The sequence below is a fragment of the Strongylocentrotus purpuratus genome, unplaced genomic scaffold (assembly GCF_000002235.5).
Source record: "Strongylocentrotus purpuratus isolate Spur 01 unplaced genomic scaffold, Spur_5.0 spur5_contig_860, whole genome shotgun sequence".
NCBI classification, from domain to species: Eukaryota; Metazoa; Echinodermata; class Echinoidea; order Camarodonta; family Strongylocentrotidae; genus Strongylocentrotus; species Strongylocentrotus purpuratus.
Window position 1 is genome coordinate 347,981 of NW_022145569.1, and position 26,697 is coordinate 374,677.

General features: G+C 38.1%; 1 protein-coding gene across 1 annotated transcript; it reads left to right on the top strand.

Annotated features, from left to right (window-relative positions):
• Positions 1-689: 689 nt before the first annotated feature.
• Positions 690-21,821, top strand: LOC584702. The gene is made up of 10 exons (XM_030998531.1): positions 690-907; positions 11,453-11,510; positions 12,006-12,075; positions 12,983-13,118; positions 13,373-13,475; positions 14,890-15,249; positions 15,849-15,962; positions 16,993-17,106; positions 18,282-18,411; positions 21,631-21,821. The coding sequence occupies exons 2-10, from the start codon at positions 11,459-11,461 to the stop codon at positions 21,734-21,736; spliced, it is 1,185 nt and encodes a 394-aa protein (XP_030854391.1). The 5' UTR covers positions 690-907; positions 11,453-11,458; the 3' UTR covers positions 21,737-21,821.
• The last annotated feature ends 4,876 nt before the right edge of the window (positions 21,822-26,697 follow it).

Sequence of the window (26,697 nt, forward strand, 5' to 3'; positions counted from 1 at the left end):
TTTTTTTGTAAGGGCTTATTATTTTGTTTTTTGAACTTTGCATCAGTTGTGATGTTTGTTGACAGTTTGCGATGCCACGGAAATCTGGACGTATATACCAATTGGTCCTGTCCAGTACCACCTTAGATGTAGATGTAGACAAGTGTAGTGAAATACATAATATTCTCTTGCTTGAATCAGCAGTCCAGATGTGTTGTCATAGCCTAGATAGCATCCACAGCGCGCGTGTACGGACAGTACACACGCCGTGTCGGCACAAGCATAATGCATATTCATTAGGGGGCGTCAACATTTCCTTTACGTAGTGACGTGCACTTCCAGTCAGCTCATGTATCCGGTTTTCTTCATTGCATAATCATAACAACTCACAAAACGGAAGCGCGCGAACGTACGTACCGGCAAATACCACCTGGCTGTATTTCCTATATAGTATACTCTACGCGCGCTATCGGCGCTAGCAGCATAATATTATTACGGAAGTTAAGTGCCATCAGAGGACAACACCGGCGCCACGTGTAGACTAGTACTAGTAGTAGAGATCGTAAAGTCACACTTTACACGTGAAAAGGGAGCTAATTAAGCTGTATTGCTCTGGTAAGATATTTGCTAGGTTCTATTAATTATTGGCTGCCTAATTATTTCGGGCAGAATACCCTACCATATTGTTAATGTTAGTCTTCAGAGCATGGAATGATCTCGATTCGGCATTAGTTGATTAGTATCCCTGACTGACGTCACTCAGCAAAAAAGTCCACCCTCGAAACCTGCTCGAAATAAGTCCACCCTCTGCCACCACGACCTCCAGTTTAAATTCCCCTAGGAATATTTTGGAGGAACAACAACCAAGTACCAAGTACCTTATAGATAGGTCTAGGTGATTTTATTATTTGCGATAACGGTGATACAGGTAGGTAGATCTAGGCCTATTAGATTGTACAATGAAAGTGTCTGAATTCATTTGGTGGATGAAAAGTTGAATTCTACGCCGTTTTGTGCGTCATTGCAGCGCTGAATTTGGTGTGTTTGTCGCTAATTTGTGACAAATTTAGATGGCTTTCCTGATGGTATTTCAGGCAAAATGTCTTTTAAACTTCTCGTATGGGTTATGGTATCGTGCATGCGCGTAATATAATATACATGTAGGTCTAGACTACAATCAATCATATCTCTATGCATAAACCATACAAGAAGTTTGCATAATTTTGGACTGATATAGATCTAGGCTAGACCTATCTAGATCTAGATCTAGATATAGCTTCAGTTTGAGTTGCAAAGCTATAGCGTAGAGACGGTACTGAGCGACGACGTCGACATCGAAGCCTTAAACGGAGGCTTTCCGATTTCGGATGTGATCCAAATTCAGGTGGAAAATGTGATAGTCTAGATCTAGACAGGGTTCTTGTTAATTTTTCTGATAGCAGGCTATTTATGATTTACAGGAGGCTACTAAAATTGCAAAAGAAAAATCTCTGTGCGCGTAGCGCACATCACCATGTGCGCGAAGCGCACATCACGAGCGCGAAGTCCCTTGCGGCCGGGGTCCAGGGCCCGCCCAAGGGCCCTGGAAGCTTTAGGGTTTTAGATGCTCTCTGGTGCTATCTTAGCCTTATTTTTGAAGATATGACCACACTGTATGAGCCATAGTTTAATGATAAAGATCATGAATATTTTGGCTGAATAACTTACTTTTCATATGATATACAATATGAAATGAAAATGCTCCATTATTGTTTCTGATAAATCAATCATATTTGTGATGAATCTACAATTTTGAATTACATGATAATGATACAAGGTAGTCCTGGGCAAAAACTGTTAACTGACGTTTACAGGACCTTGTCAGTGAAGAAAATCGTTTGCGATAAAAAATAAAAAAAATAATAATTAATAATTATTTCTATAGACTCTAGGCCTACGAAAAAAAAAATAGTTTTCGGTACTTTTCTTCCAATCGCCATGCGCTTAACGTTTATATGCAATATATGCCACCTCTGTTTTTCGAATCGGTAAAATAGATCGCTAAAAGTAAAAGTAAAAATGTTACAACACGAAAAGAAAAGATCCAGAAAAAAACCTTTTTGTTGTTGTATTGAAACAATTATCAAATAGATATAAGGATTATATCGGTGTTGGACAAAGTTCTGAGTACATATGAGTACAAATTTTCATTTTTTATTCACAATACGGTAGATCTAACTTAGGATTACGAAGTATAAATAGCAATGCCAATGCGGGTGATCATTTGGACGCAGAGCGAGCTCTGGAGCTGGCCTCTTTAAATTATTGCGAGCGGAGTTCGCTGGCTTGAGCTTGTTTACGAACGTACGTCTACGGTCTAGTCTCTGTGACAGTGTATGTGTATAGCGTGCCGCAGCGGTTGTGCAGCGCTCGTATTCTGAATCGAATCGTGCATCGCCAAATCAATCACAGTTTCACACTAGGCCTGAGTCAAACCGTTTAACCGACGGTTATCCGACCGCATTCATCAAAACCGTTTAGCATTTCTCGCTCCGGTTAACCGTTATTTGCATACATTTTGGAATGTGCTAATAGCCGATGATAAAGATAATCAAAGAAACCGCAGTGTAATGTTACACCCTGGCCGCTGCGCGCCAGCTTTCTGGCAGCAGTAATTCCCATGAATGAATTTGTAAACAATAAAACAACCAGCCCCCTTCTCTCTTTTCTCACCCTCTTTATTCCCTTCTCTCTGCAATGTGTTCATCGCTCATGTACCTTTTCTTATTACTGCACTCTCAGCTCACAACTTTCTAAATGTTTACACATTCGATGGTCAGTTCCTCTCACATCCCTTCTCCCCCGAGTCTCTCTCTCTCTCTCAATATTAATATCCATCCCTTGCCGACTCGCCCCCTAAAATAATGTTCATATATAAATAAAATACAAAAATATTGATAACAATAATAATTGAATTTTTAGAAATATCAATCAACAAAGTCTTGGATATTGTGAGTAATTTAAGTTTTTGATCATTCTTCAATTCAGCCGATTAACACAGCCATCCTTTCTATCGAGTCTCACTTGTCTTACTTGTCTTACTCATGTCCCTGCCTCGTCCATGCAGGGACATGCAGGGACATGCTAGCCCATGCCTGCTCTCTCAGTCACACACACATGTACACGCGAACCTCCGGCGCCCAAATACACTGTACATACACACAGATGGAGAGCTCATGCTTGTCACATGCACACTTGTGGGCGTGGCTTCTTGACCTCCCACTGAACTGGGTACGGTGAAAGCACGCGCGGTCACCAACCTGTAATTTATGCTGGTATCAAACTCCACCCACATAGCTAGAGAACCTTCCTCATTGGTCACTAACTTGGATCAGCTCATTGCAGGGTGTGTCTTGGGTGTGTGTGATACACACTTCCACATAATTTCATATGGCAATGATACATGCAGGGAGCTCTCTCCCTGACCATGTGCAAACATTGCATTGCAAAGGCATATATAAACACGTCACAGATCAGCTATCTTCACAGAGTAACTTTGCAAGGTTAATCATGATATCAAGTTCAGATGAGGAATAATAAGACATGTTTTATGTTGTTTATTAGTGGTCTCTGTTTATCAGGATGACCCAATTTGTGCCATAGTCCGGGGCTGGGAATGCTCAGCCCGACAGTCTGAAGACCAGCAGGGTTTGAGATAGCGACTTCTCAAACCCTGCTGGTCTTCAGACTGTCGGGCTGAGCATTCCCAGCCCCGGACTATGGCACAAATTTTTTTGTATTATTATTTTTTTTTTTGGAGAGGCTTACAGCCGGCTACGATTGCCGTTACAGCCGGAAAAAATAGCCGGTTGCCGGCTATTAACAAGAACCCTGCTAGATCTATATGATTATGAATAAAATGAGTGAAAAATTGGGCTAAATTTCCTTTGCTAAGAATGGATATGAAACTGCTAAAAAAAAATGGATAGATCCACGGAACTACAATAGCGCCGAAACCTGTGATCCTAAAAATGTACCCTTTTTGGGGGTTTTGTGCAATCAGTGCTTGAAAAAACACCCCTTTTTAAGGAAAACGTAGATGCAGCCGTATGGCTGAAAAAGACAACCATTACCTTACGATGCTACTGCGCATGCTGAACCACTTTTGTACAGGATACAGAGCTTGCCAAAGAAAGAGATATTTTCCAACTTTTCCTTCATTTCTTTCTTTCTCTACTTTCTTCAGTATTGTTTCATTCTTTCTTTCTTTCTATCTTTCTCAATTTGTTTGTTTCTTCCTTTCTAGTTCTTTGTTCCTTTTCTGCAATGCCCAGAGTAGACCGAAAGCTTCAGTCTCTATACCGTCGGTTGTTCCACTGAGACTACGTCTGGCTCCACTAGACCTCCGGTTATAGAGACAGAACGATCGCCTATGCCAGCCTATGTTGAAGATATCACGGCTAGATTTTAGCCGTTAGGCCCCTCCCACAAACATGAACAAACTTGCCACGGCCGTATTGTTGTGCCCCCAAAATCCCCTAAAATGTCATTTTACCTCGTGCATATCCAATTTTACATTAGGCCTAGGCCATAATACATCGGTTCCACTTACTAACTTGATTGAAATAATCCGTTTAATGGTCCCTTTTAAGGAAATTATGGGTCAAAATCGACATCGACAAAATCGACACTGAAGCTTTCGGTCTATGGCCAGAGCAGCCATCTTGATTTCTCCAGACCCCATAGTCCCAGATATGCTTCTGGATGTTTGAGTTTGTGACAACTTTTTGACTTTGGTCTGTGTATAAATTATTGGGCTTGTGTGTGTGGATGATAGTGTCAGTGCACATGCAGTACTGTGTGTGTCTGACTGTTGACTGTCAACTGTTGAGTATTTAGCTCCTGTGCTTGGTATATAGGTCTACTTAATTTGATTAATTTATTAAGAAGTATATAAAAAGGATTTTAGATCTAAATTTTGTAATTAAAGGAAGAAAAAAGAAAAGAAAAAAGAGACCTTTCTTGTACTGATTAACTTGTACTGATATAGAATCTAGGTGAAAATCATGGCTGCAAGTCAAATCAGTGACGATTTGTTGGTAATTTCCCAGACTGATTCTCAGAGCCAAACTGGTAGGGCTGACAATACATTATCGATGTTGCCGCCCAACGCTTCACTTTCAGTGAGTTCAAATGGAACAGCATGCATTGGCCCATGTAACTCTGTGTACAAGGACTCCACGAAGGTTGACATGTTAGAGTGTGGTTTATGTGGTGGGTGGATGTGTTTCAGGTGTTTACCATACAACAGAACTGAAAAGAAGTTATTATCTAAGCCTGAGATACAGTGGAAATGCCCCAGGTGTTTGAAAGATCCTCAGGCTCAGGCACAGCTTCCAACTGGCATTGATAGACTTGCCAGCATTGAAAATAAGTTAGACAAGGCTATGGAAATGTTTACAACCAATATACAACTCCTGATAGGCAAAATTGACCAAAAGGCTGATAGGTCTGAGGTTGTTTCCATCCAGACACAACTCACTGCAGTCAAATCTGACTTGGACTCCCTGAAAGTGGATCGACAAACAAATGCAAACAAATATGTTGGACTCTGTGTGAGTGAAATGGAAGAGAGAGAGGTAAGAAAACAGAATGCTTTGGTTTTCAATGTTCAGGAGAGTGATAGCATAGACGAGAAGATTAGGAAAGAGGAAGATACTAACTTGTTTCAGGCAATACTCACACAGATTGATGCTCCACCCACTAAGATCATAGATGTTAGACGTCTGGGGAAATACAGCAGGGAAACGGCCGCTGGCAAACCACGCCCCCTTAGAGTTAGCACCGAAACAGTTAAAGAAAGGGACTCTATCATAAAATCAGCTCCGCGACTAAAACAATTTGTTAACACAAAGCGAGTTGTTATTCGTAAAGACTTAACACCGATCCAAAGAGAGGAAGAAAAAAAATTATACATGGAATTGCAGGAAAAAAAGGGAGAGTCAGCCCGTCAAGGGGATATGAATGCACAGTGGGTGAGAAGGAGGGGAAGGGTGACCAACATCGGGACATATATAGAAGCAGCACAAGCAAAGAGAATGGAAACAAGTGTGAGAAGAAAGACGAACAAAACACCTGTAGAACAAGTAAAAGACCTGGAGAGCCGCGAAGACTTCCCAGAAATCAACCAGTAGGTTGTAAACTTAGTAAACTCAAGTGCATTTATGCAAATGTAGATACATTATTGAATAAAAGAGATGAATTTAAAACAATTATTACTTTGTATAAACTACAAATAATTGGCATTACAGAAGTTAAGCCTAAGAACTTACGTTACAATGTTGAGGTAGCTGAAGTGAAGCTAGATGGTTTTGATATTTTTCATAATCTCCACAAAAATGGCAGTGGAATTTGTTTGTATATATGTAAGTGCCTCAAAGCAGAGGCCTATACAAGTTTTTCTGTTAGTAGCTTCAAAGAAGCAGTATTTGCCACAGTTGATTTTCAGGAAGGTGGTAAACTCCTTGTAGGCCTTTTTTTTATAGAAGTCCAAATGCAGATAACCGTGTAAATGATGGGTTGTGTGCACTTTTCCAAGAAGTGGGTCAGAGTACCTTTCAGGGTGTTTTGTTAATTGGGGATTTTAATTTTCCCGACATAGATTGGGGATTAGAATCTTGTACAAAGGGTGTAGAGCATCCAGCTCATAAATTTATTGAGAGCACTAAAGATGCTTTTCTAGTACAACACCAAGTCAAGCCTACACGGCACCGTAGTGGCCAATGTTCCAATGTATTAGACTTGGTTTTCACAGCTAACGAACATGCTATTACAGATATTGCAACCTCTGCAAGTCTTGGCAGAAGTGATCATTATACACTGATTTTTGACATGAAAATAAGAGGCCAAGGTGCCAAAACTGGAGAAACAAGATACATTTATGATAAAGCAGACTATGATACAATGTATGATAAGATTATGGAAATTGATTGGAATAATGAATTTCGGGAGATGTCCATGGAAAAATCATGGTCGTTCTTCAAAACTACACTGTTAGACATCTTTAATCGTTATACACCAAAGAAAACACTAAATGTAGGTCAGAGGAAAAAACATTGGATGAACAGAGAGACTCTGGAAGTTGTTAGAGAAAAACATAGACATTTCAGAAAGTGGCAAGAGATGAAAAGCGAAAAAAATCGGGAAAAGTTTTCTAGTGCAGAAATTGAACAGCAAAGACGTTGTTATAGTAGATTCAGCAATCAAGCAAGGTGGCAGTGTAGGAAGGCGGTGAATTCATATGAGAAATATATAGCCTCAGGAGTTAAGAAGAATGCAAGAGCCTTCTGGTCATATGTAAACTCAAAAATAACAACTCGGGAAAGTGTCTGTAATTTAACTAAACCTGATGGGAGTAAAACAGAAACGGATCAGGAAAAGGCAGAGGTTTTGCAAGATTTCTTCTCTTCAGTTTTCACGAAGGAAGATTTACAAGATATCCCTCTCCCCTCAGATGTTGAATTTGACACTCCACTAGATGACATACAAATTACGTCAGGAGATGTGTTTGAACTACTGCGTAGACTTAAGCCTAATAAGTCTCCGGGGCCTGACAACATACATCCCCGTCTACTTAAAGAACTAGCAGATGTGTTAGCTCTACCAATTTCTATTCTTTTCCAAAAGAGTCTTGAAAGTAAACAGCTACCCCAGGACTGGAAATCTGCTAATGTTACCCCAATTTTCAAGAAAGGTAACAAAGATGATAGTAAAAATTATAGGCCAGTTAGTCTAACAAGCATTATTTGTAAAATGATGGAGAATCTTGTGCGTAAGCAATTGCTTGACCATCTTATGACGAATGATTTGATTTCAGTTCACCAGCATGGGTTTGTAGTTGGTCGGTCTTGCATTACCAATCTTTTAGAGGTGTTGGACCAGTGGACACAGATTTTGGATGATGGAGGCACAGTAGATGCGATATATTTAGACTTTATGAAGGCGTTCGATACGGTGCCTCACCACCGGCTGCTTCTCAAATTAGAGTCATATGGAGTCCGTGGGAATGTACTTGCATGGTTAGAGTCTTTTCTGAGTGGACGGCAGCAAAGAGTAGTGGTCAGAGGCAAGCAGTCTAAGTGGGGCAAAGTACTGAGTGGAGTGCCACAGGGCAGTGTGTTGGGTCCGTGTTTAATTTTGCTATTTGTCAATGACCTTCCAAAAGTTGTGAACTCAAATATTTCAACGTTTGCAGATGATGCAAAGTTGTATGTCTGTGCTGATACTGCAAATTTAAGAAAGCAGCTTCAAGAGGATCTGTCACGGATGGAAGAATGGGCTGAGAAATGGCAGCTTCGCTTTCATCCTGATAAGTGTACTGTTTTAAGGCTTTGGAAGTTACCAGCAGATGCCTCTACAGGCTATTGTATGAAAAAGGGGACAGACTCTGTAACACTATCTGTTACCAAAGTAGAAAAGGATCTAGGTGTCCTTGTAGATTCACAACTATCATTTAAAGATCACGTTTCCCAAACAGTTCTCAAAGCAAATCGAGTACTTAAATACTTTGAGTTATCCGTAGGACATTTCTGTACCTCAATACTGATACTATGCCGTTTTTGTTTAAAGGCCTCGTTAGGCCCACATTAGAATACGGACAGGCCGCATGGTCCCCGTACAGACTAGGAGAACAGAGGATGTTGGAAAGCGTACAAAGACGTGCAACAAAGATTATTCCTGGCCTTAGAAATTTATCTTACCAGGAGCGCTTGATCAAACTCCAATTACCAACTCTTGTTCACAGGCGTAGAAGGGGGGACATGATCGATGTGTACAAGTGTTTGAATGGCTTGTACAATGTGCAAGAGATTCCCTTTAAGTTGAGTACAGAAGATAGAACTCGAGGTCACTCTAGAAAACTAGAAAAGAAATATTCAAGACTAGATATCAGAAAATACTTTTTTAGCAATAGAGTCGTGGAGCTGTGGAACAGTCTCCCAGAAAATGTTGTGGCAGCTGGGTCAGTCAACTCATTCAAGAATAGACTGGATAGTCACTGGTCAAAGAACGCAAGCCTTCTGTATGAGCCGGTCTAGGTGTTGTCTGTTGTTTCATGTTTTACACAACCTCCTCCCTCCACAAATCGCAGTTCCCTGGAAGAATCCTGGATCGATGAACAGGCTTAGACCTACAACATCGTGTATTAAAGTAAAGTAAAGTAAGTATCACGCATTAGGCGTGACATCTCACATTTGGAGGGTCTGGAAATGCTCTTACGCACGACGCGTGCGCTAGATTTTGAAAAAACGCTATACCTTATACGTGTGTTATACCCTCGCATGCGCGCTTGCGCGCCGAATCATGAAAATGTCATGCTTTGCCCATCTTTGAACTTGTCGTCTTTGAATGCCATATGCGAGAAAAAACTAATTGCAAGCATGTACAAAGTCACTTGATGACGGCTTTATACTTCAAAGTTCAAATCGTCTTCAACTCCCTCTTATATATTACTACTAGGCATATGATTCCCTCCCCCTACAATTAATAGTAAATAATTCTTCTGATGATTCTTAGTCAATATTCACTTCAAAATGATGATTATATTCAGAGGATTTCATTTTTTGGGCCTGTAAATGGGCCACCCTGCCTATAAATAATGTTCCAACCTTACTTTTTCATCATTTTGAATTATGTAATGCAGGCGAGACCGCCTGTACCAGTAATACATGTGAACTTACATGTAAAGAAAAACATTTAAAAAATCAACAACAAAAAAAATTTGAATCTTCTTTTTTTTTTCCTTTTTTTTGGGGGGGGGGGGGAGTCAAATTTTCCCTCGGATCGCGCCACGCCTTTTTAACTTCTTGGCGAGAGGCCTGACTCCAGGGAGCTCCGATTTCGAAGGCGTCAGAGCTCGAGAGTCAGTTTCTGAAAACAAATCAAACAGCGGGTTGGGTCACATTTTTTTCGCAATGTACCCATTAGTCTATAATTACAATTTAGACTTAAAGCCTACACTGTCTTTCCAACCACTTGAACTTATAATTTGAAGAAGTCTTCGATGGGGAAAAAGGATGATTCTTCATCCTAATCCGACGATTCATTGATTCATGTTGTATCGTGGATTCAACATACATGTAGCAAAGAGGAAGTACGCATGCACGGTAGCGACGGAGCAAATATGAAATATTCATGATAATTATAGAGCACCGTTTGCTCGAAACTGCTGAATATGCAAGAGGTTGAGAAGGGCTCTGTCTCTTCAATTCATGCATATGACTATAAAGAAAGTGTTTAATAAATTTTGTCAGTCATCAAACACATATAAAGTACTACTCCCTGGACAACTAACCCCTACGACAATTAACCATCCTCTAGGACATCCACCCACCGGACACCTATCCCAGGGGATAGTTGTCCTATAAAGGGATAGTTGTCTGGGAGGTAGTCGTTCGGGGGATAGTTGACCGAGGGGAATTGTTCCGGGGGGGGGGGGGGGGGGGGGGTAATCCTAGTGGGAGGTTGCCTTACTTAGGGGGTAGTTGTCCGAGGGTGTACTTGACTAGGGATGCCATGGTTATCCGGGGATGGATGTCCAGGGGGTAGGTGTCCGGATACGGACCTTGTAGTTGTCAGTATTGGTATGTTGAGTTGAAATAACGGCGGTGGCGTCAACATCAAAAACTTAAACCTAAGGTTAAGTTTTTGAATTTTTGATATAATTTTAAAAGTAAAAGTCCTTAGTCAATGAAACTTGTACTATAGGATTATCAAGTATCCCCAATCATGTGAGTAAAATTCAGGTCACTAAGTTAAGGTCAAAGGTCATTTTAGCTCAACAAACTTAGACTTTTTTGTGGCATCAACATCAAGATTTTGAATTTTTAGCATATATTCAAAAGTGTTCGTTCAAATTGCATGAAACTTGTACCCAAGGGTTATCAAGTATCACAAGGTCAAAGGTCATTTTAGGAAATTTAGGTTAGTAGACTTGGATTATGTTTTCACAACTTAATATGAGAATAAATGAATCAATTTTTGCTATTTGTTCAAGATTCTTAGTCAATAGTCACTTCAAAATGCTGATTTTATTCAGAGGATTTCATTTTTAGGGGGCCTGCTAATGGGCCACCCTGCCTATAAATAATGTTCCAACCTCAATTTTTCATCATATTGAATTGTGTAATGCAGGCGAGACCGCCGAGAACGTTTCCCTTGTTCATCACATTGAATTGCGTAATGCAGGCGAGACCGCCGAGAACGTTTCCCTTGTTATTTCTTCAACCCTGTGTATTTTGTTTCTTTGTTAACTGTGCTGCACTATGCCCATTGATGTGTTGTGCACAGCATCCATCTTTTAGTACAGTTTATGCTTTTTGTTGATCTATAACTTAAGTACATATTATTATTGTGTTTATTGATTCATAACTAAAGTACATATTATTATTGTGTTTATTGATTCATAACTAAAGTACATATTATCCTTCCGTTCTAGATAACCATGGCAAAGACAAGCGATCCCGAGAAGAAATGTGAAAATGCCCCCCCTGATGGTAAGATACATGTAGCATCACCTGATGTAATTGGAAATATGTCTATCTTAAACATTTGAAATTGAAATTTCAAGACTACATTGTGTGAATATGAAGGAAAATCTACTATAGCGGAGTAATGAACAAAGAAAATTCTGTCCAATTAGGAATTAGGTTGGTTAAACTGATCTTGGTATTTTGTTTTTGCAGTTCTTAATATGTTGGTATTTCTATAATTTGCTCTTCAGGGAACTGCATAATAACAACAGCCCAAACTATTAAGTTTTTTTTCTTCTTTTTTTTCCCAGTATCTCTTGCAAATGTAGTCCCATGGACATGTTAATGACATGAGAGATACTTTATTTATTGACCATTGAGGATTAGGCCTTATAACAATCTCATAACCTACATTGTAAATGGAATCAGGTCTTTTACTAAGCTTTGAAAAGGTTGGGTTTGTGATATGTATGCCTGTGCTAATGTTTTTCTGTTTTCTTCTTTTATTCTAATCTCAAGGGGTGGTAAAAGAGGGACCTGAAGAAACAGCACATGGGTGGCCATGTCTGATCTCCCTGAAAAGAAGCAGGTTAGTAGATATATAAAAACTTGCACCAAATGATGAAGGATGTTTGAAATTAGACCTGACAGATCTTGAGAAACACAAATATTTGCATTATGAATTAACTTATTTGCTGGTTTGACACTTTGAAACAAATGGTACCTCTCACTTCATCTTTGGTTCCATTTGATAGTACGTATATCAGAAGAAATTTTCTACTTTTAGAAACTGAATTGTCAGTTGAAATATGGTGCAATACTGTGAATCCGTTGTGTGCTGGTCGATATCCCTGTATTAGAGATGGGACTTGGGTAAAATTCCCAACAAACCCTATAAAGCATGGGACATGGAAAAATTTGCTCAGAAGGCAAGACAACTTTGAAATCACTGCCGATCGCGGCTACGTTCGCTGATTATCAAGATTATATTTGTGATTGGAAATTGAAATTTCAAAAACCGTTTTCCCCAACGGTTTTTTATAACACTACCGTCTAATGGGGAAAATGAGTATGGAAAAATCGGTCACTCAAAGATTTTTACTTTTTGAGGACTTCATGATCATTTTGAAGCGCAATTTCAAACCTGTTACTAGTATGCATCAGTGTTAGGGGACAAGTGAGGACATTTTCAGCTTGTCATGTCAAAGTTCGAAGGTCATACAGATCAATTGACTTATAAGTAAAGGCTTTTTATTCTCATCATGATATTCCAATAATAATTCAAGCCAGGACCTTAACTGAATTTAGGCAGAGGCTTATTGGACTCATGGTATTATTTGTATTGTTATATTTTCTGTTGCAAGTTGTCTATTGGTGAAAGTTTAACAGAATTTTTTCCTTAATTTAGTCTGGTAACTTTGATTGGTGTACATGACAGTGACACTCTGACGCTTCTTAAGTATCAATTTTTTATTTATTTTTTATTTATTTGTCAGCCCATGGGAGGAGAAAGAAAGTCAGAAGGATTCACCAGGCTTGAAGGAGAAATCAGAAGAAATTGCTGCATCAGAACAGAATACATCGAAGGGAAAGGATAGGTCACTGCTTCCATGCTCAAATAAGAAACGCAAGGTATCTGCAAATGTACATACATGTATATTGTTCAGTATTTTTGCACCCATCAAAGCTTGTCGTGTTATGCACGCAACATAACATTACATGTAATCTATGATAGATCGTAGTGAAGAGATGGAAGATTTTTCTTTTAAAGGCAAGAAGTAAAATATGAGAAAGAGATGTTGGAAGGTTTCAATGAAAATGTACATTTCAAATTATTTAAGTTATTGTATTTGTAATTCTGCCTTTTGTGTATTTTTCTTTCGCAGACATGTACCACCAGGCTTGCAGGAATTGAGCCCAAGTACATATGGATGCCCCTTTTAATACCGGTACTGTTCATATTCATACCAGGAGCTGATGGACTAAAAGGTTTGCATTGTGTTAAAATTTATTTTTGAATATTTAAAATAACATGTACAAGTTGGGGAGATTCAAGCAAAAAATTTCTGATAGAAGAATTGTTCAAGTACCTTTTTTATGCACAAAGACTGTGGCTGTGATCATAAAAGTACATACAAATGTGTCTCTTTTTAAGGGAAAGGGTCTTACATGCATGGCAGAACAAAGGATAGAGGTTGGATCTGGAAACTCATTAAGGGAGATGTCATTCTTATGGAGTACAATATGTCTGCTTTGTATGTGTTCTTTTCATGTCACAGAGATCCAAAGAAATCCAATCAATTTATTTTGTCTTGCATGTTATTCATGTATAATCTTCGTTTGAGCCTGCACTCATGGCTTCATATATAAGCAGATATGTAGTTGTGGGTATTGACAACCAATCCATGTCCACAATTTCACAAATGATTCATTTTTATGCCTCCACCACTGAAGGTGGTGCCAGAGGCGTATATTTTGGGTATTCCGTTCGTCCCACCTTTCGTTAGTATAAAATGAGAAAAATTGAAAGGATTTTAACAAACTTTTCAATGTTCAGATTATAAAGTACTACCCCAAAAAAAATTCCCATCATCTCTACTTTGTTAAATGCTGCTAGAAAAATGACCTGTACATTTTACCACTTTCTATGCCTTTGCCCACCAAGGGTGGTGCCAGAGGCATGATGCTTTTGAGTTTTCCATCCGTCCCACTTTCTCGTGAACGTGATATTTCAAGAACCGCTTGAGGTATAAGCTCCAAACCTGGTGATACATAGGGAGACAATCTGTGATTAGATTTTGGGGTAAATAGGTGATACAGAGCTGCCAACCATTACGTTTTTCCCAGAATCCTTCTGGGTTTTTTCTCCCAATTACGGTAGTACGTTTTTCTTCATAATTTTTTTTTTTTCTTTCCTTTTCTTTCTTTTTTTTGCAAATCAACCAAATGCCCTAAAATGTTGATCACTACTTCAATAGTAAAACAAAAAGAAAACGAAAAGTGAAAGGCGTAATTGGTAAATATTCTCAAAAAGAATGAACAAAAATAAATTACCTACCAGTAGGCCTACTTGTAAATAAACTATAGGTCCTAATATGGAAATAACAGCAATTTACAGCATGAGGAATGGAAATTTCTGCATTGGAGGTGTGTCGCACGTGGTTGTAAATTTTGTTTTAATGAATTCCTTTTTTGGTTGCACAAGGTTGGCAGCTCTGGTAATAGGTCAAAGTTCATAGGTCATAATGATCAAGTGACATGTTAATATAGGCTTTTTGTTCTCGTTGTGATATTCAAGGAATAATTCAAGCCACAATAGTAACTGAATTTAGGCAGAGGCATGTTAGAAATGCAGTTAAATTTGTCTCATTACCATCTTCATTTGTTTTTTGTCTTTTTCCAGTTCAACGGCGGGACTTCAGGAAAATTATTATAGGGATGAATGAGGTTAAAATGGTAACTGACCCAATTTTGAGACCAGTTGATGACTCAGTCTATTCTGTCTTTGCGAAAGATGGAAATGATGACCATGAAGGCTTTGAATGCACACCAGGTTTTGTGTCAACAAATCCAAGTTGCATCATAGTTGTAGGGGACACGAGCAAGGCCGAGTGTGAGGGATTGCAGATCTCTGGGAATGCATCTTACCTTGCTGTAGTTGGCTCAGAGCTGACTCACGACCGAACAACATACTGTATCTATCAACAGGTCCCAAAATTTTTTATCCTTTACACTCTAGAGGTTTCCAAGAAACGTGAACAAGGTAATATTTTACCTTCAGCAGATATTGTTGTGTTTTAAAGGAGAATGAAACCCAACAAAGAGAATGAATATCTTTATTCCAAATTGTCAGTCTGTTAAAGGAGACTGAAATTACTCCTTTTTGTTGCATATAATCCAAAATGTTTATAAATGATTTTTTTTTTCTTTCTACCTTTCTTATTATTTACCTGTCATTAGCTATATAATAATTTTGTATTAACAACAACAAAAATGGAAATATATTTCCAACAGTTTATAAGAAAACAAGCAATTATTAGATGATAATCTATTGTATATTTTAATTTTCCTCTCCTTCATTGTATAATTTGTCTCTTTATTATTTTATCTTTGTAAACCTTGTATCGGTATGTTGGTTGTAATCTTATTTATTGATTTATTAGTTTTGTTTGGGTACATATGTACTTTACATGTACAGACCTATGAAAAGAAAAGCTTTACAGCTGTCGATCAGCAGTGTTATTTTTCCAACCGTGTACATAATATATATATGACAAAACAACAATAAATTGATGACGTACAGCAGCTGCGCATATATATACAAAATTATAATAAAAAATGTTATTTGTATATTACTTTTAGACATCAACGACTGTGCGTCATACCCATGCCAGAATGGAGGAGCGTGCTTGGATGGACTTGACTCATACACTTGCAACTGTGCAAAAGGCTATGACGGAGCTAACTGCGAAAGCGGTAAGTGTTTGCAAATTAATAAAGTAAGAGCCGGGTATCTTGCAGTGCTAATGTACTGATTAGATTGTGGGGTCATGAGGTCAAAGGTCACAGGGCTCATTATGTATGCAAAAATAGCTTGTGATCACATTATTTCCAGAACCGATGGACAGATTACCATCAAACTCAGGACATGCATGTATCTTGCAGAGCCAATGAACTGAGTAAATTTTGGGGGTCATGAGGTCAAAGGTCATGGGGTTCATTATGTATGCAAAAAAATAGCTTGTGAACGCATTCTCATTAGAACTGACGGATGGATTACTAATACTTTCAAACTCAGAACATGTATGTATCTTGCAGAGCCAATAAACTGATTAGATTTCAGGGTCATAAGGTCAAAGATCAAAGGGTCATACATGTTATGAAAAAAGCTTGTTATCACGATATTCTGAGAACCCATGAATGGATTACAATCAATTGTGAATTTTAAAAATTGCTTCTGTTTTGGTTTGTAAAGTCGCTCTATGGTGGAGGCATCATTTTCGACTGCGCGCATTCGAAGATCTATGTAGTCTATTGCTTTTTTGGTCCATACTCTTTTATGTAGATTGAATTCTTATCAATCATTGTCATAACAGTTTCTCAATTCAATATGTAACACCTTTGTTTTACCTGTTTTTAAGTTAAAACAGTTCTGACATTTATAATATGCATCATTTATGTTACTCTGTGTTATTTCCTCTTCTGTCTTCCCTTGTCCTCTTCTTCCTTTCCTTTTCAGCTTTTTTAAAATTATGAAGTTTTCTGTTTCTGTGGCAATTTAGTAATATAAAAGCATTTGTCAGTTCACAGTTTGTAGTGGATATGGCATCTCTTAATGCTTCATGCTCTAGCACCTAATGTACAATGTGTATGCCTCTGCAACAAAGTATAGCCCTGGAGGCATTATGTTTTTGGGTTGTCCATCCGTCCGTAAGAACCGATTGACGGATTCCCTCTAAACTTGGGTCATGTAAACTGGAATTGTATTTTCTCTTCTTGTTTTCAGACATCAACGAATGTGCGCCTAACCCATGCCAGAATGGAGGAGCATGCGTGGATGGACTTGACTCATACACTTGCAACTGTGCAAAAGGCTACGGCGGAGCTAACTGCGAAATCGGTAAGTGTTCGCAAATTAATTATAATAATTATTAAAGTAAGAGTCAGGAGAGTGTTTGTGAATTTTGCATGTAGTTTGCACAATCTTTGCAACTGAAGTGGTGCTAGAACTTGTAGAAATTACAATTTTGGCATTAATTCTAGCGTAATCTTAACGTGATTTTAACCATAGGATATAAAACAGGTTATTGAAATTGCGGTTGAGTTGATTTTTCAAAAGTAGTTGTGATCATGTATCAATCGTATTACTGAAGCAATGGCCTAGACCAAATGGATTTTTTTTCAAGCAAAGATATCTCTGAATCATTTCGAATGGAAAGGGATTGGTGGGGGAGGATAGGTGGGGATGTGGCATTACATTTTGCTAAAAGTTAACTGCTAAATATTCAACAAGACATTATAAAAAGCTCCCCAGGTTTTTAAGTTTCCCTAGACGGCTGAGGTTCACCCCAAAAATATTTCCAGCAGCCCCCATCAAAAAGTCTTAAATTTGCCACTTTTCTTTCTGGTATCCAACAATCAAGATCAGGGTAATATTTTCCCTTCAGCAGATATAGTCGTGTTTTAAAGGAGAATGAAATACCCCCCAAAACAGAATGGATATCGTTATTCCAAATTGTGAAATTACTCCTACACCTATTTGATTACTCAGCAAGGAAACCTATCTCTCCAGAGTTCACAATTTCCTTGCTTCCCATCTCCTATGAAAGTCGCCATGTTGATTGAGTTGTAGGACTTGGGAGAATGCAAAAATGAATGCAAAAGCTCTCACCCTGAAGGGGAGGGGGAGGGGGCAATCCCAGATACGCCATTGATATTTGTATTTCAGAGGATGAAAGCAAGAGAATAATGGGTTCAGCATATATTCTTTTACCCCCGCAGAGCATACCAGGTTCTTTTTCCCCTGTGTTTAGATGCATACATACATGTATATTCATTACAGCAAACCTTTTAAAAGCATAGTGAACGCAGCCTTTTTGAAAATATTTTAGTTTCTTCTTCCACGTCAGATTTTGATGAGCTTGATGGATTATATGCAAGAGGAAAAAGATAATAAATGAATGATGTCTTGAGATCAATTTGTTATAAACTGGTGCATATATATTATTCATGTAATTTGTACCACTTGTATCTTGGTTTGGTTTTAAAGATTGTGTGTTTTAATTTTGTTTCCAGCTCCCGAGACTAATCACTATAAGGTTGCCTTCTACATCCTTCTGGGCATCGATGTGTTCATACTTCTTGTCATCGCCATCGTCATCAAGAAAAACTTCCCATGCATCCGTGCATGGTGGAAGAAGTACATGTAAGTTTAAGCAGCATCATGCTGCATCTTTGGTCCTGTCTCAGAATAGTATCTTGATTTGTTGTTGTTGTTGTTTCTTTTACTTTTGTTTGATTTTATTTCTACAAGATTCATATTCTACTACATTTCAATATTTACATTGCATATCATAAAAAGTGCACACATTGAAAATATCCTCAATTTTGTTTTTATATCTGCATTGTAATATCTTCTTATGAAATTATTGGTGAATGTCTATTCAATCAGATGGCACTCAAATTATTGGCAATATTGTGCGCTTGAGTGAGCACTGGCTAATTTCGAAAAATTTGTTTGCACAAAAAAATGTCAGTCTTTTATTGGATAAAAGAGGAAAGCAGGCAGTTATTGCATGTTGTGAACAATCATTTGATCTTTAACCCTATACCAGCTGTGCATACCCCCAGTGACGTATCTAGAAATTGAAAAAGAAGAGGGGCGGTATCCTCCCAAGACTTGGGTTCGGTAAATGTATCTGGGCAGGGAGTCGAAACTCTTGTAATTTATTCAAACGCATTCGTGAGTTCTAAAGCGTAACAATGGGATGTGTTACATTCCACTTGGCTTTGAAGTTCCATGCTTCGAGCCGCGCTTCCACTGCGGTGAATTTTGGAGGCCAGGGCACCAGTTTCACATTTATTACAAAATATTAAATTACCGGCAAAATTTCAGTGTAAATTATAAACTTTATATGGGGATTGTATTGGGAATAGTGCATCAAACAATTTTTCAAATTTAGGACTCCGCCCTTCCTATAATTTGTGTGCGAGAGTTGGTAAAAGAAAAATTAGATCCTGACAAAAACTCTATATTTTATTTTTAGGGTAATGCCCTAATTTGTGCATGTTTTAATGTCCCGTTATGTAATCCATGATTTACAATCTTCGATAACTTTAAGTTTGCTCATGCGTGTTTTTTGTATTTTTGCAGTTGGAAAAAGGATGAAATTACACAAGTTTGTGTTCGCTTGTTCTACTCTTTACACATTCAACAATGGATGAGAAATCATTGAAAGGGACAGTGAACAATTGCTGTGATACCATTTTCTGATGTAGGAATTCTAAATCCTGAAACATCATGCGCTCTTTTATCCCACCACCTGCTCAACAGTTGCAGATTAGCGCATAACTTTTCGGCGGCTTGGAGCATGGGGTCAAAGGAGAGCGACTTGATTCCAGTCCTTCTCTATCACGTCCTTGATCTGGGCAGCCCCTTTCTTTTACCCTTATAGCAAGTTTCAATGTTTTTTTGTGGGGGGGGGGGGGGGGGGGCTCTTCAAGAAACAAGGTGTTGCATGGTGAATTAGAAATTTAGCAAAGGAAACCTGTTTATTGAAAAGGTTATGCTTTGTGTGCTGTAATAGACCTGGTTACTGACATATTCATATATGACAAACTGAAGGTTTGCTCGACATAGCAACACTTAATGTATGCAGAGTGGATTCCAAGTATTGTAGTTCATTCATTAATAACAGGTTAATGGAATAACTCAACACTAGCTCCCCAGGAAAGAAATATCCATAGATTTGAATATGTTAGTAAACCGGTCTAGCTATTGAACATGGAAGTGAAAGATAGTGACATGCCTTAATTACACTGCATGTTTTCCACATGCTCCAGCGGCAACGTATCATGAAAATTAGATGAAAAGATGTGACAAACAAAGGAAACAAATTACATGTTTAAACAAAAAATTCTTTCTGTTTTATGAATATTGAACAACTTCTGTTCATCTTTTGTACTGCATTACATTCTGTCAAAATGCTAAAATCTAAAATGGAAATTCAGTGCAGAGCAGAGAATAATCTCCTATGTTATGAGCAAGTGCGTGCACACGCTAGTGTGGGTGTGTGTGGGAGGGGGAGGGATGTACGGGAGGGGGAGGGATGTACGAGTGCAGATGTAAGATCAAAGATCATTGGCAGTTAAAAGAGCAACTGATGCCTGATCTATGCACTTTGCTCTACTTCAAGACATTTTTATGCAAACAGGTTTTCACAAGTTTTTCAAAATTAGCCAGTTACCCAGTACTAACTCAAGACAATTTTTGTCAATACTTTGAGTGCCCTCTGATTGACTAGAGCCTCACTCATAATTTCTTATCAGATATTTTCAAAGTGTGTACCGGTTCTCATTTTTGAAACTTTGAAATACTCAGGGTGACAACAACAACAAATGTGTGTGTTTGTGTATCTTATTTTTCTTTACCGGTAAATAGTATTGAATTTCTGTCTTTCATTTGCATAAACAGACTTTTCTATCGAAATCAAAATCAACAATAGTTTCTGAAATTTCACTTATTAAAAAAGTTCTATATAACCTTTACATTAATTAAAGTGGTAAATTTTATTGTATTACATTTTGCTACTGTTTATTATATTATATTTTACTCAAGTTGTGCTGTTTAATGGTGTCATATCATTTCATTTCATTTCATTTCTTTATTGTGTCCATAAAGGATAATTGTTTATATGCACATGAACAATCTTGCTTCAACATAAGAACATAGGAACAACATATAATTGACATTCATAGGGCCCTGTTTTAGTATACATTTGATATAATATACATGGTCATGATGAATATACATTTAAATACTCTTTCTTCTTCTTCTTCTTCTTCTTCTTCTTCTTCTTCTTCTTCTTCTTCTTCTTCTTCTTCTCTCTTTCTTCTTACATACCCTCCATTTTTTAAAATTCTTATATGCTCTAATATGAAGTAGGTATTTTGTGTTAAAAATTATTTCTTGATATGGTATAACAGTAGGGGTACAACAGTAAAGTAAGTATACTACAACAATATATATATTCGTGTAACATGTCAATGAGGGTATTTTGCATGTTTTTCACATTCTCTATTCTTTACTGGGTTTCATTAACTACTCTTATGGAAAGTGGAATGAATTAATTAATGCGGCGACTAGTTCTTGCTTTAACAGATCTCAATCTTCGTCCGCTTCTCAGGTGTATGTACTGGTCATTAAGGGGGTGGGTAAGATCAGACATAATGGATAGGGCCTTAGATACTACTCTTTCCTTACAGACTTCATCTAGGTCAACAGTATGGTTCATTATTTTGCTGGCTTGTGATATATAAGAGAAAGTATCAGTTTTCCATTTCTTTTGTGCTTAAATCCCCACCCTTACTCCTCAATTTTGTGGGATTCAAATTTTACTGTTATATTTAACGCTTTTTTATACAGAATGAAGCAAGAATCCACAGATCACATCGAGGGGGGATCTCCCTCCCCTACAGTAGGAACGCCCATGCTGCCTATTACCGTAGCTCATGAGCATCGAGATGAATAGAAGGAGCCACTGATTTTCCTCTTTACAGTTTAAGGCCTTTTATTATCCCCTCGCCGACGAAGTTGGAGGGGATATAGTAACGCTGCCGTCCGTCCTTCCATCATTCCGTTCGTAACAAATTTGGTTTCTGATCAATAACTTCAGTAATGTTTGACGGATTTTAATGACATTTGATATGAAGGTACATGATATCAAAATACAGGCTACGTTCGATTTTGGAGTATGTAGGTCAAAGGTCGTAACTCATTAAATATGCGAATCTGGTTTCCATTCGATAACTTGAGTAATGTTTGATAAATTTTAATAAAATTTAATGTGAAGGTACATGGTATCAAAATACATGTACAGCATGTACAGTATGTAGGTCAAAGGTGAAAGGTCATAGCTCATTGAATATGCAAAAACACCTAATTATATATGTGAAAATGTGGTTAACTTCCTTGCCTAGTAATATAATAGTATAGACCAATGGAGGCAACTTATTCTGACGTATATAGGCCATTTGTACCCTGCGAGGGAATGCTACGCTTTGCATTGACATGGTTTTTTTTTAGTTTGTATATTTGTTTGTTTTGATTTTTGTTTAATTCATTTCAGTTGAGTTTTGAACATTAGCAATTCTGTAACCCCCCTGTATATCAGAAAGATATAATAGCCCCTACCAGATCTTAAATTTTATTTTAACTTTCACTCAAGATAAGATGGGCGATAGCCCAAGAGATTATAAGGAAATGAAAGATAAAATGTGGGATATAGAGTTGTCTTAAAATACCTATTATTTTTTAAAGATAAATTATTTAAGAGATAAAATTTGGTTCAGATTGTGGTTTTAAAAAGGTTTAATTAAATGTATATACTGCTCCTAATTTTAAGGGTTTGTGATGGTTATATTTTTCAGATTGTAGATTCACACTGTAGGTATATTTAGTAAATGCATGTATGGTGGTGTGACCCTGGGGTGACCTTGAATCACGGACAGTTCCATAGCTAAAAATATCTGTAAGATTTTGAAAATTGATTAATGTATAACCAATGGAAAGAGGAAAATAAAATGACCTAAAGACAAAAGATCTTTGGAATATGGTGTAAAATTTTGAAAATATTGAAAAAATCAGCAAATTTTGCATTTGTTTGCATCCGTCATGATAAAAATTAAATTTCTGACAATGGTATGGAAATCTTTGTTTTGAGAGTATATGCCATCAAAATTGCAAGTAAAAGTGATACCAGCTTATTTTATGATATTTTAACTTGCAATTGATGCAAAATTACCTTTGATCGATCGCCTTTTTTGATAAATCACTTGTGAACTCTCGTACGCGAATACCATTTGGATGTTCATTTGGTACTAATTGATCTAAATAAATTCTTATAGAATATGAGAAATCCTGAGTCAAATACAACATTCCTATTTTGTTTTTTGATGTACACAAACTTTGGTCACCCCATCAAACATATTTAAGTTGAATTCACTTATACATGTTTTTGTATCCTAAATATTTTCCTATTTTTTGCTTGATGTTCAATGTATGTATGTTTGTATTAAGTAGAAACATTTTTTGTTTGTATATTATCTGACATTGTAAATGTCAAGAGATTTGAACAGTGTCGCTTTGCGTTCCTTGCTGGTATCGCTTCTGGATTTCACTGTAAAAAACATATGTTCCCTAGCCGTCAATGTAGAAAATTGCTGAAGATGTTAAGGTAGATTCGTAATATAACACTGATTAACTGATGACGATGAAAAGGGCTATTCCAGTAATCTCATATTTTACATGATGTCACAGAGATTGTTCTGTGTTGAGTTTACTGCATAATGATTCCTTTTACCAGGGGGGTGTATCATCAAGCCTTGAATTTAATTTTTACAATCGAAATCAATTTTAGGTGATGAAACACCCCCCTGGCCCTGGTTGAATGTTTGACTACTGTATTTATGTATGGTATAGGTAAAGGCTGCCTAAATTACCAGTAGTAGATTGCTAGTAATTAAGTCTTCAATTAAGTCTTCAGTTAGTGTTGCACTCATGATGCAGCAAAGTGATATAAGGAATCATTATGCAGGTTAGCGCACAGATTATTGGGTTCTCATAGGGGCCTTTGTATAAATGCCCAGCTGTTTGTTTCTTACCTCTACAGCATCACCTATTACTATTCATTTACTTGTTAAACAGAATATCATTTTACCGCAGCAGTAATTTGAAGTTGTCAACTATTTCATACGGCACATGGATGAAAGTTGTGATTATGGGGCAACCAGCACTTTGTTCAGTTCATTTGTATTGCACATTTGTAAAGCACATTCCAATCTGACATCGATCTGGTAGTTTGTTTTGAATATTATCTCACATTGGAAGTATCCAAAGATTTGAGCAGTGTCTTTGGAAAGGGAACCCAAAATCATAATGTGTATGCTTTGGGTTCATGGCTGGTATCACCCCTGGGTTTTACTGTAAAAAAACATATATATATATAGCTGTCAATTTAGAAAATCACCGTAGATGTTAAGGTATATTTGGAATATATAACACTGTTCTGTCGTATGTTTTATATTGATTGCCTGGACTTGAATAAAGCAGAATGACTGAACTGTATATACTTGAGCCTGCGTCTTTATTTTCTGGATTTACTACAGTAGTTTATTTAGAGAGTGTATCTTAATGTTTCCAGTTGTAAACAGAATCTCTATTTATTTGCTAGATTATATAAAGGCATTTCTTACCCCCATTTACTTCAACTTTCACAGGTGGAGGGGGGGGGGGGTGTTTTCGTCAAGTAATATCACATGTGCCTCGCAAACAAAATCAGAAAAAATTACGAACAACTTCTAAAACAAAGTCATGTATTTTTGTATTTTGTATTTTTCTATGACACACCAAACAAGTTAAATGTGCAGAGAGAGATCAGCATTTTAAAAAGAAGAGAACACGGCAGCGAGCAGGTCTAACAAAAGCAAAGATAGAACAACTTCCCTCCTTGAACATTAAGGAGAAAAGGGAATAATATACTCGTGACCTATTTGGTGATCATAGAGGTGCAATATATCATAAAGAGTTGTTATTGATTCAAATACATTGCCACTGTACTAAAGAGATAGAAGTTGCAATTCAGTTCAAGTTGCCATTGATTTTAATCAAATGCAACTCGTTATAAGATTGGCCCCAGAACACCAAAGCATTGATGATGAGGGTCCAAAGTCCAAACATTCTTAAATCAGAAGAAGACAGTGGCGGATCCAGGGGGGGGGCCCGGGGGGCCCGGGCCCCCCCCCTTGAGAAAAAAATCATGTAAAATCACGTGATTTTTACGATTTTTGGGGGTTGGGCCCCCCCCCCTGGCGCTCAAGGGGGGGTGCAAATTGAAATTTTTTTGAGGATCAAAAAAAAAAAAATGTGCTCACTACCCCCCCCCCCCCCCCCCCCCCCCCCCCCCCCCCCCCCCCCCACTGAGCGAATTTTCGGCCGGCGCGTTTTTCAAATTTTCGGGAGCAAAAAAAAAAAAAAAAAAAAAAAAAAAAAAAAAAAAAATTGTGCTCTGTACCCCCCCCCCCCCCCCCCCCCCCCCCCCACTGAGAGACTTTTCGGCCGGCGCGAATTTCAAATTTTCGGGAGCAAAAAAAAAAAAAAAGTTGGGCCCCCTCCCCTAAGAAATCCTGGATCCGCGCCTGGAAGAAGAACATGCTCTTCACTCACTGAGAGCTTCTAAATATGAAGGTCCAGATGCGATAGCAAAAGAAAAACTTGATAGCCTAAAAGAATTTGGTATTGAACATTTGACCAACATAATTGTGCCAGAATATACAACACACATATTCCTGAGGACATGAAAAGTCCATATTTGAGCCTATCCCTAAGACACCTAAGGTCACTGTATACGTGAATTTTCCAAGACTATATTAATCTTGTGAATTATGTAACCAAGTTGCTCTGGAAGATCATACTAAATAGAATAAAAGATCAAATTAAAAAGAAAGAAGGTCAGGAACAATTTGGTTTCAGACCTCAAAGTGGTATAAGGGAAGCCAGATTCAGTATGAGAGTACTAGAAGAAGTGTCATAATATAGAAAATAGATATCCTTTAACTTTTACTAAGGAAATGTTCATGCAGATATTAGTTTTAAATGTTGAATTATTAACGATTGAAAGTCCCTTTTTACACTTATTATAAAATGAGAGAGAGGGTGAAATGAGAGGGACGGGAGCTAGGGGAGGAGAAAGATGGGAGTGAGGGGAGGAGAGGGTGAAAGAGAAAGAAAGAGAGAGAGAGAGAGAGAGAGAGAGAGAGAGAGAGAGAGAGAGAGAGAGAGAGAGAGTATAGGAATAGCACATTTGGGAAAGAGAATACTATGTACGAGGGGCATGTGAAACACGAGGGGAATGGGATGGCGGCCTTACCAAGAACTTGCAGATGCATTGGTGAATTTTTAGTCTCTTGACTCCTATCAGCTCAAGAGGGAGGGGGGGGGGGTAAGGGGCACTTTTCCCCCCTTTTCTTCCAACTTTTAAGGAAATATTTTGCGCCGACTCGGGGTAGGCACGGGGTAGGCACTTTTTTGTGTGGTCCAATTTCAGTGAGGAATAATTTAGCGTCGAATCAGCCAGCGGAGGGGGGGGGGGGGGGGGTTACAGCAGGCGCGGATCCAGGATTTCTTAGGGGGGGGGGCCCAAATTTGAAATTATGCGAGCCAAAAATTGGTACGTAATAGTGACCAACAGTGACGTAATGCGGGGGGGGGGGGGTCGGTGCAGGGAGGGGCGAGTTTCCCCCTCCCTCCTCCGCGAACGCGGAAGTTTTGACGTTTCATTAAATTATTAGAGAAAGAAGACGATTCGTTGTACCGTTCTCAAAAATAATTCTCGTCTGAATTTAGTTTTTCCCCTCCCGCGCGAAGCGCGGAAAATTTTTACGATTTATTAAAGTATTACGAAATAATCCACGTCTGAATTCAGGTTCCCACCCT